Here is a 12,830-nt window from a genome sequence, read left to right on the forward strand (position 1 = left end):
ATCAACTGAACGGAGGGATCTGATTGGTTCACAGGTATTTTCCTTCAGAGGCGGTCGTTGCAGTTGAGACGAAACGACTCTGAGAAGAAATGACCGATTGTATAATATTACATAATTATATTAACTCGTTAGGATAAACAAAAACAAAATTGAATTTCGTTGTTATCATATAGTTTGAAGGTAAGTAGCAAATAAAAAAAGCTCGTTTTGTTGTTACGGAATCAGTTTTTGCTAGCAGCTCGAGCGCCAAAAGGCAAAGCTCGATATTCATCTCCATTTTGCTTGATGTTATTAATGTTTTTTGACCCCTTCTGGTCTAATTTAGATCATTTTCTCACATTTTGCGTTATTAGTTATGTTTTAAACGTCTATAACGAGCGGATGGAAGTCATTGCTAACGTGCTGTTATGTAAGTTAAGCGGAGTGTTGCGTCATGTTTATTTACACTCTTCGCTTTTAACTTGTTGGCCATGCGTCTTTATTTGAGTTATTCCTCTTTTGGATGATTATATTCATGTGGTCTTCGTAGGTTATGTGTATATAATCTATTTAATATTGTGTGAATTAAATATAGGGGGTGGGGCACATTTGCGTATAATGTTGTTATTGAATGACTCCATTGGGACAGGCAGTAAACACACTGTTTAGTGTTTAAACAAAGGCTGTCTTTGTTATTACCTAATGACCTGACTACCTAGGCAGCATTTTTGGGCGTGTATTATACAATGTTTTATTGAATGACTTTAGTGGGAGGGGCTGTAAACATGCTATTTAGTTTTCAAACAAAGGCTGTGTCTCAAAACCCATTGAGCTGCCTACCTAAATAGCTTTTTTTTGGAAATCAGTTGGCATCTTGCTAAGTTTTGAGACACAGCTGAAAGGTACGTGCTAGTGTGCTCATAGGGAATAACAAGTCATTAATTTGTTTATTTCCTCCTTGTTTTTCAGTGAACTCCTGGTCAAGACTGAATATCCTGGTCAAGACAGACTTTCTGCACTGAATTTTGAAGCAAATCCATTTGTTTTTAGACTCGTCCCCACTTATTCCATAAGTACGGTGTCCAGCCACGGAGTATGTCAGTGGCTCTTTTCATGCGATATGCCACGCTCAGCGGGTCCCGTGTTTGCTGCAGGGCTGCCCTCGGCCTGACCAGCGCCCATCAGGAAGACCCGAGACGTGCCATACACACTCCATCATCTCCTCGGTGCAGTAACTCTCGCTTTGATCCAGATAGCAGTGGCCTTCCGACTACGTGGGACTCCTTCGGGATCTGGGACAACCGCATCGATGAGCCCATCATGCTTCCGTCAAGTATTCGCTATGGTAAACTCATTCCCAAAGTTAGCCTGACCAAGGTGGGCTGCGCCTCGCTGATTGGTCAGCGGAAGGAGAATGAAGACCGCTTTCAACTATCGCAGATGACGGACAACATAATGTACTTTGCGCTTTTTGATGGGCACGGGGGTGCAGAAGCTGCTGATTTCTGCCACAAGCACATGGAGAAGTATATTAAGTAAGGATCAGTCGTTTAATGACTGTTAGTATTTATGTTTTTATATTCCTTTTCACCAGTTTTGTCATGAATATGCAAAGTGTTCCGGCTACAAGAAACACATGAAAGTAAAACTAGTACTCTGAATTCCTTCAGGAGATGGGCTTTGGAATCGGGACATGTCCAACTGTTAATATTGCATTTGGTGATTTTCGTTTCAGAGACATTGCAGAGGAGGAGAATAACTTGGAGTTAGTTTTAACCAAGGCATTTCTTGAGGTGGACAAAGCGTTAGCAAGGCATCTTCACTTCAGTGCAGATGGTAGGTCCTATTTCACTGATTTATTCTTTTTTTGAAAGCATGCATGTTACGTGAACAAAATACTATGTAATCTCTCAGCTCAGTTTTAGAGTCTTAGTTCATAAGTATTGCTTTGACGCATCAGCTGTACATGTAACAGAGCCAAATTGATGTTTGTGAGCAGAACATGACAATGTAGACTAAATGCATATTTTTGTTTTATAACATGAACAATGACCCCTAATACAGAGCAGTGAAGGCCTGTATAATCTTCTCGTGATAGTTCACAGACTTCTCTTTGGCTCTGTAAAATGCGTCCATCCCTACATAAAGATAGCATTTGTATATACTAGGGGTGGGGGAGAAAATTTGATTCCTAGATGCATTATTCTTTCTCCAAATAGTTATTAATTTTGTTACTGAAAAATACTATGCAGGACAAACTGATTCTTGAGATAAGGGACAAAACATGTCCCAAACACAAAATCCCTTTTTATGTTAAAAAGTAAGAATATCAACACTAAAAATACTTAAAAAGTTACATCTAAAGGACATTTGTATACTTAGGACATTCGTTGCTTATACTTTTAAATAATTTCTTTAGTATTATTTTAAAATCACTCACTATACTTGGAAACACATGTAATTTAACCTGTAAAACTGCCAAACAAAGCGTTTAAAAATGCAGCAAATTAAAAAAATACAGTTACATTAAAAGGCGGAGATCTTTAAGATATCAAACAAAACAAAAAGTTAATATTGGTCTATATTTTCCATTAAAAATAGCCTTAAAAGTCCTCACTTTGCGTCAACTCTGAATAAATTCTGAATAAATCAGGCAGTGTCATAGGCAGCTTTAACTTACTATGTCCTGCTTATTGTGGATCTCACAGTAGGACACAAAATATTTTTTTATATTTTAAACAAACAATATTGAAGTCTCTGCGGTCACGGCTTTAAAGGGTTACTTTAGTAATTTAGCATTAAGCTTTGTATTTAAACTGGGTCATTTATGCAGTAGAAATGTGAAATTATTTTTGAATTTGGTGCCTTCTAGACTGAGAAAAGAGAGAAAATGTATTTTTGTCTCATGTGGATGAAAGACAACAACTCCCAGAATGCACTTGCTTCTCTGCCCAACGAGGCCACTCCGTACACCGTCGTTTTGATCTTCATAGTAATACAATCATTTTGTTCAGTTAGAGAATAAACACTACAATTAAAAACTGAACGTGTCTTTTCAATAAAGTGTGAGTGAGCCGAACGAAAGTCACAGGACAAACGCAGCAGTGTCAGATTTCATTCATCACGAAGAGCAGAGCTGAGGTAACGTTAAGCGCCAGTCTGGCATGTTTTCAGATCGCATATGGAAGCTAAACTACATTTACATTTACATTTATGCATTTGGCAGACACTTTTATCCAAAGCGACTTACATTGCATTCAAGGTACACATTTTACATTTTGTCAATTCTTGCTTTCCCTGGGAATTGAACCCATGACCTTGGCGTTGCTAGCGCCATGCTCTACTGTTTGAGCTATAGGAAAACTATCACTGGAATTCATTGAAAAGTTGAAACACTCACTTTACTCTGCACCGCGCTCCGTTATTATGATTGTCCGTGCGGCCGTCTGTGTCTTACATTCTGTGCGTGAGATCTCTCCCCTATGGGCGGGTTGATAACATGCGGAACAGCTCCATCTACTGGCTGTAGTTTTAGCCTCTGGCCAAAAAAATCCTGCGATGACACAAAATGACGATATTTGTGTCATCAGAGGATTTTTTCCAGAAATAAAATGCATAATTCTCTCGTCTCAGGGGGATATGAGGGGGGAAAGTACCATAATTTGAATATACTACCGGGTTTCTACTGATACAAAGCCTAGAGCTAAATCACTGAAGTTACCCTTTAACATGTCAACTCCGTCATCGCAGTATAATAGTTTCTGTAAATAGTTGTGGAATAAATCTTGCCATTTTGATATGTTTATTAAGGCAGCTACAACTGAGAAAATTGCTCCACTGTACAACACGTGGTTAAGGTGGAAAAACATTCAATTTTGTCAATTCCGTCAGACGTCAACTCCGTCAGGTTTTATGAACTATGGTTGACAAGTGCTCTCAAAAAAACTGTATAATGTGATTTAATATGTTTTTTTTGCATATGGGGAATTCTTCTAATGCTGTTTTTATGATTATATTTACATATACTGTATATTTGGCTTTTGTCAACACCGTCAGTATTTGTCAACTCTGTCAGTATTTTCTACCGTCAGGTGAAGGTTTTTGTTAATTTAAAGAAATGTCTTATTCTTTTTTCAATGTATTGTGTAAAAATGTTAAAACATCAATGGAACTATACAATGATATTATGTCTTAATTACCTAAGAACATTGGTGATATACGTTTAATATTAAAAGGAGGGAGGAGAATTAAGAAATTTAGAAACCAGGTTGTTCATAATCGTGTGAAAAAATCAAAACAGAGAATGTATTTTATGACTTCGCTTCTTTACTGAACACCAGTATTACACAACTGAAGACTTTACACTGTTTTTGGATAGATTCAATTAAATTAGCATGCTTTTAAGTGTGTCTGACAGAGTTGACACAAATTAAGTTATGTAGTGAATACATGTAAATAATTTTTGTTTTGTTTTTTAGAAATAAGCCTGTTCCCTTACATAGTTCATTATCTGAGACCTTTGTCTACAAAAATACCAGTTTTTAAAACATGTTTTGTCCCTTATCTCAAGAATCAGTGTATTACAAATTATAATAAAATGATACAAATTATGCAAATAATTAAGACTATTAAGGCGGTAATCATCCCATCCCTACCCACAAGCCACCTAAACTTGATAAAGATTTGCACCTAATGCATTTGCTGAAAAATCAAGATGCATCAGAAGACTTTTTTAACTGAAATAGTATCAAATGTTATATTTGATTCCCACCCCCAGTATATAATATTAACGTATATTTAAAAAAAAAAAGATGGATGTTATTTTTCTTTATAATAGCCTTTGTTAGATTCATGTGTTGATAAGGATATTAAATGTTAGAATAAGTACGATTATGCCAGGTCCATCTTATTCATGTAGTGTGCGGCCCACTAGTGTGGCCTGCTGCGTGACATGTCCAATCTTGCCCTTTGTGTGTGCGTGTTATATCTACAACAGCCGCGGACCCAGCTTACCCCCTATAAGAGCTGCAGCTCTGCGCTACCTTTATGGAGGCCGGAGGGCTAGATTGCTCCAGCGGGTCCTTGCGTGGACTTCTGGAAGGTTCCTGACCTTTCTCTCTTTCTCTTTTCCTTTCTGTCTTTCTCTCTTGTCTCTCCTTTTACTGTGCTCTGCCTTCTTCACATGTGTTGGTTGCTGGAAAATGATTGGTTAGTCGTTGTGCTCAGAGCTTGTTTTCTGTGTATGGATAACGCTAGTTTGATTTGATGTTGTAGAAAAAAAAGCACAGGATATTTAATGTGGGAGAACAAAGTAATGTTTGCTTTCACGCTATAAAAGAGGCTTTTTGTAGGCTAAGCATGACGTTTTGCCTAATCAATTATGTGTCCTATGTGCCTTAGCTAGTGAAAAAGACACAATGCTACAAGTACCTGCTTGCCTTTACCACCTTGACCATCTCTTTTGCAATCTCAGTTTACGTTTTTATCAGACTGCGTACGTACAGTATCTAATAAATATGCACAGTATTGTGTTGTATAGTACACTAAAATTATGTGCAAAATAGAACAGGACTAAGAATAATAGCTGTTTAATTTCTGTGTGTGATTATATATTGTACAAAAATTCAGTATTGCGTATTATACTGTATCGGTGACCTTAAACGCATCACAAACTAACCACTCTGCCTCGCTCTCTGGTGTGTTACAGCCTCTCTGTTGAGTGCAGGGACCACAGCCACGGTGGCTCTGCTGAGAGATGGGATCGAGCTGGTGGTGGGCAGTGTGGGGGACAGCCGTGCCATGCTGTGCCGCAAAGGCAAGGCCCTCAAACTCACTGTGGATCACACGCCTGAGAGGAAGGATGAAAAAGAGAGGTACAGTCAGTTTGCCTGGGAGCACTAACTTCTTCAAGCAGGCGCTGTGAGAGCACTTCTTTTGATCGTCATGTTTTTGTTTCTGAAGGATACGTAATACTGGAGGTTTCATTACATGGAATAGTTTGGGTCAGCCTCACGTCAACGGCAGACTGGCCATGACACGCAGCATTGGAGATTTCGACCTCAAAACGTCAGGTGTCATCGCAAAACCAGAGACTAAGAGAGTTTCAGTGAGAGCCTTTCGTACACATACATTTAACATTATATAAAACATTAAAAAAAAATAATATAAATACTGAATTACATCCCAAATGAAGTTGTATGGATTTACCTTGTCTTGTCAGTTGCATCACGTCCATGATGCCTTCCTGGCACTCACTACTGATGGCATCAACTTCATCATGAACAGTCAGGAGATCTGTGACGTCATTAACCAATGTAACGACCCTAAAGAGGCCGCGCAACGCATATCTGAGCAGGTGAGTCAAGTAATCCACCATTAGTATATGTAGATGTTCTAGTTATTACACGCAGCTGTTTATGGCATACTGTTACGTCCCTCGTTAATTAGATGTTAAATTGTCTAGTATATTATCAGACATAACACAGGATGAGCGGGTGTGCGTTTCAGACAGTATAGGGAAGACTGCAAAAGGATGACCCAAGACCAATGACTTCAATTGAAAAAGATTTAATTTGTTTGACAATAAAGTGAAAAGTAATATAGTAGTGCAAATAAAGAATATTTACAAAATATACAATTAAGCAGGATAAAGCAAAAAGTCAACAAACAAACTGGGAGAGAGGAAGGAGCAAACGAGTGGTGCTTAAATCAAAGAACAAAACGTAACAAAACTCATCTAACTGAAGATTAAGGAAAATAAACTAACTAACAACAAAAGATGTAGAAAGAAACATCTTCAGCGTCCGAAAACGCCATAACTAAACTACCTAACTAACCCAAACAAAACGTACAAGAATAGCACCACTGCTAAACCTGGTGTGGCTAATACATGAATGAACTACGTGTGGTAAATGTAGGTCGCGACCTGCTTACCTGTCTCACAACCTCTCTTACCCGTTTACACAGCGCTAGATGATAACTTGAGAATGGAGCGTCAGAGAACAGCGGTCACTCAGACAGGATAATCGAACCTCAAGCATAACACACAGGAACACACAAGCACGAACAAACAGAGAACTGATCTAACTGCTAAGTTGTAACAGCAGTGAGCCCCAGATATAGATCAGCCTCTCAGACTGGACTCTCGAACGAGAGACCGTCGTCACTGAGTGTGTACTCTCCCCAGAGTCAAAGCGTGTCTCCCATTGAAGTTTGCGCCATTGATAAACCGCCTCAGCTTCTGACGTCCGTTGACTGACAGGCGGTTCCTGCACTCACGTTCCATCCCTGAAACAGACAGCTGGTACAAACGCATTCACACATACACAGCGTGATATATATTTCAACACAGACTACGTAGCACTGCGTACGTAACACACAACAGATACAAATATATAACAAAACAGACTACGTAGCACAGCGTACGTAACACATACATATATCATAAGTTGTTTGATTTTTACCACAGATTTTGAGATGATGCCTTTTGTCTTTTGGTTTGTATCAACGTTCCAAGTAAAAAAAGACAAAATCTAATGAGAGGAAGTATAGACCCATTTGGAGCAGACGTCACAGTTACGTCCCTTGCAGCTGCGCCCGCATACTGGCTGCAGAAAAATAGAGTAACAAGTGGAGGAAAATGGGCAAAATCCACAGAATAAAGGCCTGTGCAATCGCCAGCGTTTTTCGATGCATCTTTGTGTTCATACCCAAGCGATTTTTGTTGGCGATGCGCGGAGTGAACATGCAAATTCACTTCCTGACAATAGATGGCTCTTATTGAAAAACAGAAATACAAGGTACACAAGGTGGTACACAAGGTGGTGCTGCGCAACTTTCTTCTGACACTCGCTTGTCACACAGAAGAAGAAGAGAGCTATTTTACATGCCAAAACCACTCACATGTCCCAAATGGCAACCTAAACCCTCACGGTCTTCCTCCGAGTCAGCACTTTCACGACGTAATGCCTCTTTGACTGCCGGGAAGAAGTCGGCTGCATAACCCACACCAGTGTGGGCTCGGCAGAAGTGCGCATCGAGGGCGCATATCGACCTCAAAGGGGGCGCTTCCGAGCACCCTTCTGAGACCTAAAAATGAGAAATGGGACACCCTGCGGTCTCGTGAACTTAACGGACACACGCACGCAGCGGCCACAAGACTGAAAGTGCACATGAAGTGTGCCATTTGGGACAGGGCCATACTAGAATATGGATATCTCAGATCACCAGTTCAGCAGTTCCAGGCACGTGAACAAAAGCGGCAATCGCATTGGTCAGTCCGTTTTTAATGCGGCGCATTAAACCAAAAAAAAACGAAACCTTAAAAACAGAGGTGTGCACACTCACATGGGTTAGTTACAAGGCTTTAAACATTGGCGATAAACGTGTGCGATTTAATCGTCCCGGTGTGAACAGGCCTTAAGAGAAAAATATTTAGTTGTGCCCAGGTTCTGTTAAATTCTAAGTTAATCTAAATGAAAAGAAACAAGTTCATAAAACTCAAAACAATGAAACAATTCAGATTACTTAAAATGTGTCTGTTTTAAGAGCTCAAAAGAAAAAGAAAGTTCTAAATACTCATAAAGCTTCATTTGATTTAACTAATTTGAGTTGGCTCTACTCAAAACAATTCATTATTCATCATTGAGCGTTAGGATTTACAGTGTGCGGAAAAGGATGCAACTGCATATGTGAACTCGAAGTGCTTGTCTAAAAGTGTAACTCCCACCGAAACAACGGTGAAACACAGGCAACTGAAGCACAGATAATTTACAACACTCTATTACAATAGTGTTCTCATTGTAATGTTATAACATGTATCTTTGTAATGTTATATATTAGGGGTGTAACGATATTCAAACCGCGATACACCACCCACGGTTCGAACCGAACGTGCCCCAGCCCAGCTCTCATTTCACCTTATGCCACATTATTTTTTACTTCCTTGATATTTGATTAAATAGTAATAAGTACACTTTTAACAACTAACAAGAGCTGTATTTTTTTTACTAAATATTATTATAATAATATTATTTACTAAATATACACTAACTTAAGTGCATTTCACGTGACTTGGGTGATCGCTCAAGCTCAGTGCCGCCAAATTAGTGTGGTGGGTACTTTATTGTGTTACAAAAACTGCTATTTAATAGCTTTAACTTATAGGCCTATTTATTCATCAACAGTATTAGTCATATTCATACAATTTATGTGTTTAAGTAGGCTAAAGTGGGACATTACTTGTGTGTGGTCACATTTTTGTAGAATAAATTTGCTTGTTTTTTTCTACAGTGGAGGCATTTATTTCATTTTAGTTTACTCAGGTTTGCTAATTGCTCTATACATTGGCTTCACGTTTCCTTTCAAGTTAATACAGATAAAGTTAATAAGTTAAATTGTTGTTGTTGTTATTATTAGGTTAAAAGTGAATCTAGTGTTATTATTGCTGGTGCCCTGCCATGAACCCTGACCCACAGCAAAGCGAACCGAACCATGGCTCCAAAACCGTGATGTGAACCGAACCGTGGCACTGGTGTATCGTTACACCCCTATTATATATGCACTGTGTGCAGAACTATTAGGCACGTTGGTTTTCTGATCATATTTGTTTTTGAGGCACATTTTACCAATTCCAAACCAGATTAATCTTAATAACTACTATTAATTTTGTATTTAATCATTTATAAGTGATATATAATTGTTCATAAAGGATGAGGTGTGCAGAATTATTAGGCACGTTTTCTTTTACAGATAAAATGAAACCAAAAAGAGATTTAACTCAGACTGAAAAGTCAAAAAATATTAAATGCCCATGAGAAGGATGCGATACTAATGCAATACTAGAAATTGCAGTTAAGGCATGACAATTGGACAGTGAAATGCTCATAGGGTCAGCAGGGTCAGACAAAAACAGCTGGTGAAGAAAAACACCTGTTTCGCTAGTCTGGACAGCATGCTGTCCTAACACTGACCAATCAGACCTCAGGTAACATGCAAAATGCCACAATAACCAATCAGAAAAAAAGTCACGGCGATCATTGTTTTCATGATCGATCATCGCTGTCACATCCGAGCACATCCCTAATGTATACAACTTTTTTGAACACCCAGCAAGAGCAACTATATCATGATGTGTACTGTTACCATGATATAAAACTACTCATTTATTCCCGTCTCTATTGTGAATGCAGCAGGTTTAAACATGCATAAACTTAATTGTTTCTTTTCCTCTTCTGTCCCTCTCAGGCTCTTCAGTATGGATCTGAAGACAACAGCACCATCATCGTGGTGCCGTTCGGTGCCTGGGGCAAACACAAAAGCTCTGACGTGAGCTTCTCCTTCAGTCGCAGTTTCGTCTCCAGTGGCCGCTGGGCCTAAGCAAAAAATAACACGAGACATTGATGGTATACGTGACACACACAAGCGACTCACTAATCTGAACTGACCATTGTGCAATATTCTCTTTTATCCACCATGTGAGGATCACCTCAAAAAAGACCATTAAAGCCAGAACCCGCATTTAATGTGGCATTTCCTCTCATCAGAATGATGCTAAGCTTTTTAGCCTAGAGAAGCATTGAATTCATGTCTAAGACGGTGTCGAAGTTCTCCTGATAGTGGTTCTTTCTCACTTCTAGCTCCTGCCTTGTGGTGCTTACAGTCATTTGGTTACCTTGCCATAATGGAATCAACACCCATCATGTTTTATTTTCACACGGATGTTAAGCACTTTCAGATTGTGGGAGGTTCCATTGTGTTAGTAACCCTCATGACTCGCGTCTTCGTAGTGTAGAGCGGAAGCACATTTCAGTGGTCTACCGTCTTTGTCTGATGGCTGTGCACACTCATAAGCCCATATTCATAGAGTTAGACTACTGAAGGATAAACTCCTTGTGCAAGCACATGTTTCTATAATTCGTCTCCTATTATGTGTGAATATTCATTCATACGGTTAACAACCAGCAATTTTAAAGCCACACTAAGAAATATTACTACCAAAGGGAATCCGCAACCTAACTTGAGGACCATTGTGTGAACAAATCGATGATTTTTCTGTGCCTTCTCCATATTTTAGACGCTTGAGTACGTTTATTCTGGTAAGGAACTCCACTTTAGGTTCATAACTAAAGTTTTAAACTGTGACTTGTGCTTGTTTTTAGTGTTACCAGACACATCTTTTTGTTCTGATTGTACAGTTTAGCGGGTTTCCCACTAATGCATAGATCAAAGTGCAGATGTTTGTTTTATTTTATTTATATAATGTATATAATGGACAGTTAACTATGATATATGTGGTTGTATAGATGTTATATTTAAATGCATCTTTTCTTCTAAAGTCTCCTAGTTAAAGGGAGAGAAGTGAACATTCATTCATTCATTCATTCATCCTCGGACGTGATCGCTGTAATTGCAGACATTCTGCTGTAACTTTAAACCCTCCAGCTTTTTAATGAAAAAGGCTTCGCTCATGATCTCTGATGTCCAGTGAGTTTTATTAGTATAGCCATACACACGTGACCTCAACAAGTCGGCATCTCGGTTCAGGCTCCATATTCTAGTGTTGCATCTTTGTGTATCGATTTCTGCATTGTCATTCTCATTGAGCATTTCCTCTCATTTTAGACATTATGTCTCCCTCTTTAAGGTCCAAAAGCGCATCTAGTATGATAGGTGTCTTGTTTCTTTTCATATGAACTGTTCTTCAGTTATTATGCTTCTGTTAGAATGTATTACATTCAGTGTTAACACAACTGTGCATGGATCTTGCCTAGAACAATCTGTAAAACAACTACAAGTGTTTCCTGCTCTATATATGGACCTAACTTTGCTATTATTGAAATGCAGTTTATTGTAAAATACAATGCAGCTGTGAATAAAGTTTCACCAGAAACATCTCCTTCGACATTTGTATTTACCTGTGTTTAAATACAGATGCGTCTGCTGTCAAATCTAATAGGGTGTTGATAAACGTTGTCTTTCTCATGGTGTTAGGCGCCACAATTATTAGGGGCCAAGCCTCAAAGATGCGTAGGCAACTATTGCATCCGTTGGCGTTCTTCTTCCACTCTTGAGTCTAGGGCAGCCCATAGAACCGTATTGGAAAAAGTTATGCAATTTGGCACACGGATATAGGACGGTCTGAAATGTCACTATAGCAAATTTGGAGTCTCTAATTCAATCCCTCTAGCGCCACCAACTGTCCAAATTTGCACTCACGTTTATGCTAATAACTTTTGAAGCATAAGCTAGAAATAAAATTCTTGAACATTTTCTGAAAAACCTACTTTTTCAAACTCCTCCTAGACGGTTTGTCCGATTTTCATGAAAATTGGACCAGATCATCATGCCAACAAAAAGGTTTTTTTGTTGAATACAAAAAAATAAAAGATTTAAATCTTGATAAAAAGATTTAAATCTTGATAAAAAGATTTAAGCCAGGCTGTATCTCGGCAACGCTTTATCGTATTCGGACTAGGGCTGGGTATCGATTCAGATGTTCCGATTCGATTTTCGATTCTCGATTTAATTTCGATTCTTGATTCAACTCAATGAATATAGATTTAATACAAATACTATATTTATAAAAAAGAACAGTGAACAAGTTTACAAGTGGGTAATTAAAAAGAAATTAAGAGCCACAAACCTGTATATTAAACTCTTTTTATTTTAGGTACACTTGTGTACATTAAAACAGAACCCAACTCTATATTTCAAATGCATACAATTATGTTAAATACTAGGGCTGGGTATCGATTCAGATGTTTCGATTCGCAAGCTCTCAAATTGATTCGATTTCGATTCGATTTTCGATTCTCGATTCAATTTCGATTCAACTCAATGAATATAGATTT

General features: G+C 38.5%; 1 protein-coding gene across 2 annotated transcripts; it reads left to right on the top strand.

Annotated features, from left to right (window-relative positions):
- Positions 1 to 30: 30 nt before the first annotated feature.
- ppm1kb (protein phosphatase, Mg2+/Mn2+ dependent 1Kb) lies at positions 31 to 11,873 on the top strand. Of its 2 annotated transcripts, none has more exons than XM_079813396.1 (7): positions 31 to 180; positions 949 to 1,514; positions 1,715 to 1,815; positions 5,687 to 5,852; positions 5,941 to 6,085; positions 6,200 to 6,334; positions 10,225 to 11,873. In XM_079813396.1, exons 2-7 carry the CDS (start codon positions 1,075 to 1,077, stop codon positions 10,354 to 10,356), a joined length of 1,119 nt encoding a protein of 372 aa, XP_079669522.1. In that variant the 5' UTR covers positions 31 to 180; positions 949 to 1,074; the 3' UTR covers positions 10,357 to 11,873. The 2 variants fall into 2 exon arrangements, with proteins under 2 accessions (XP_079669522.1, XP_079669523.1); XM_079813397.1 differs by having other exon boundaries at positions 34 to 180; positions 965 to 1,514.
- Positions 11,874 to 12,830: the final 957 nt, after the last annotated feature.

This window comes from Gobio gobio (assembly GCF_949357685.1).
Source record: "Gobio gobio genome assembly, chromosome: 3".
Taxonomy (NCBI): domain Eukaryota; kingdom Metazoa; phylum Chordata; class Actinopteri; order Cypriniformes; family Gobionidae; genus Gobio; species Gobio gobio.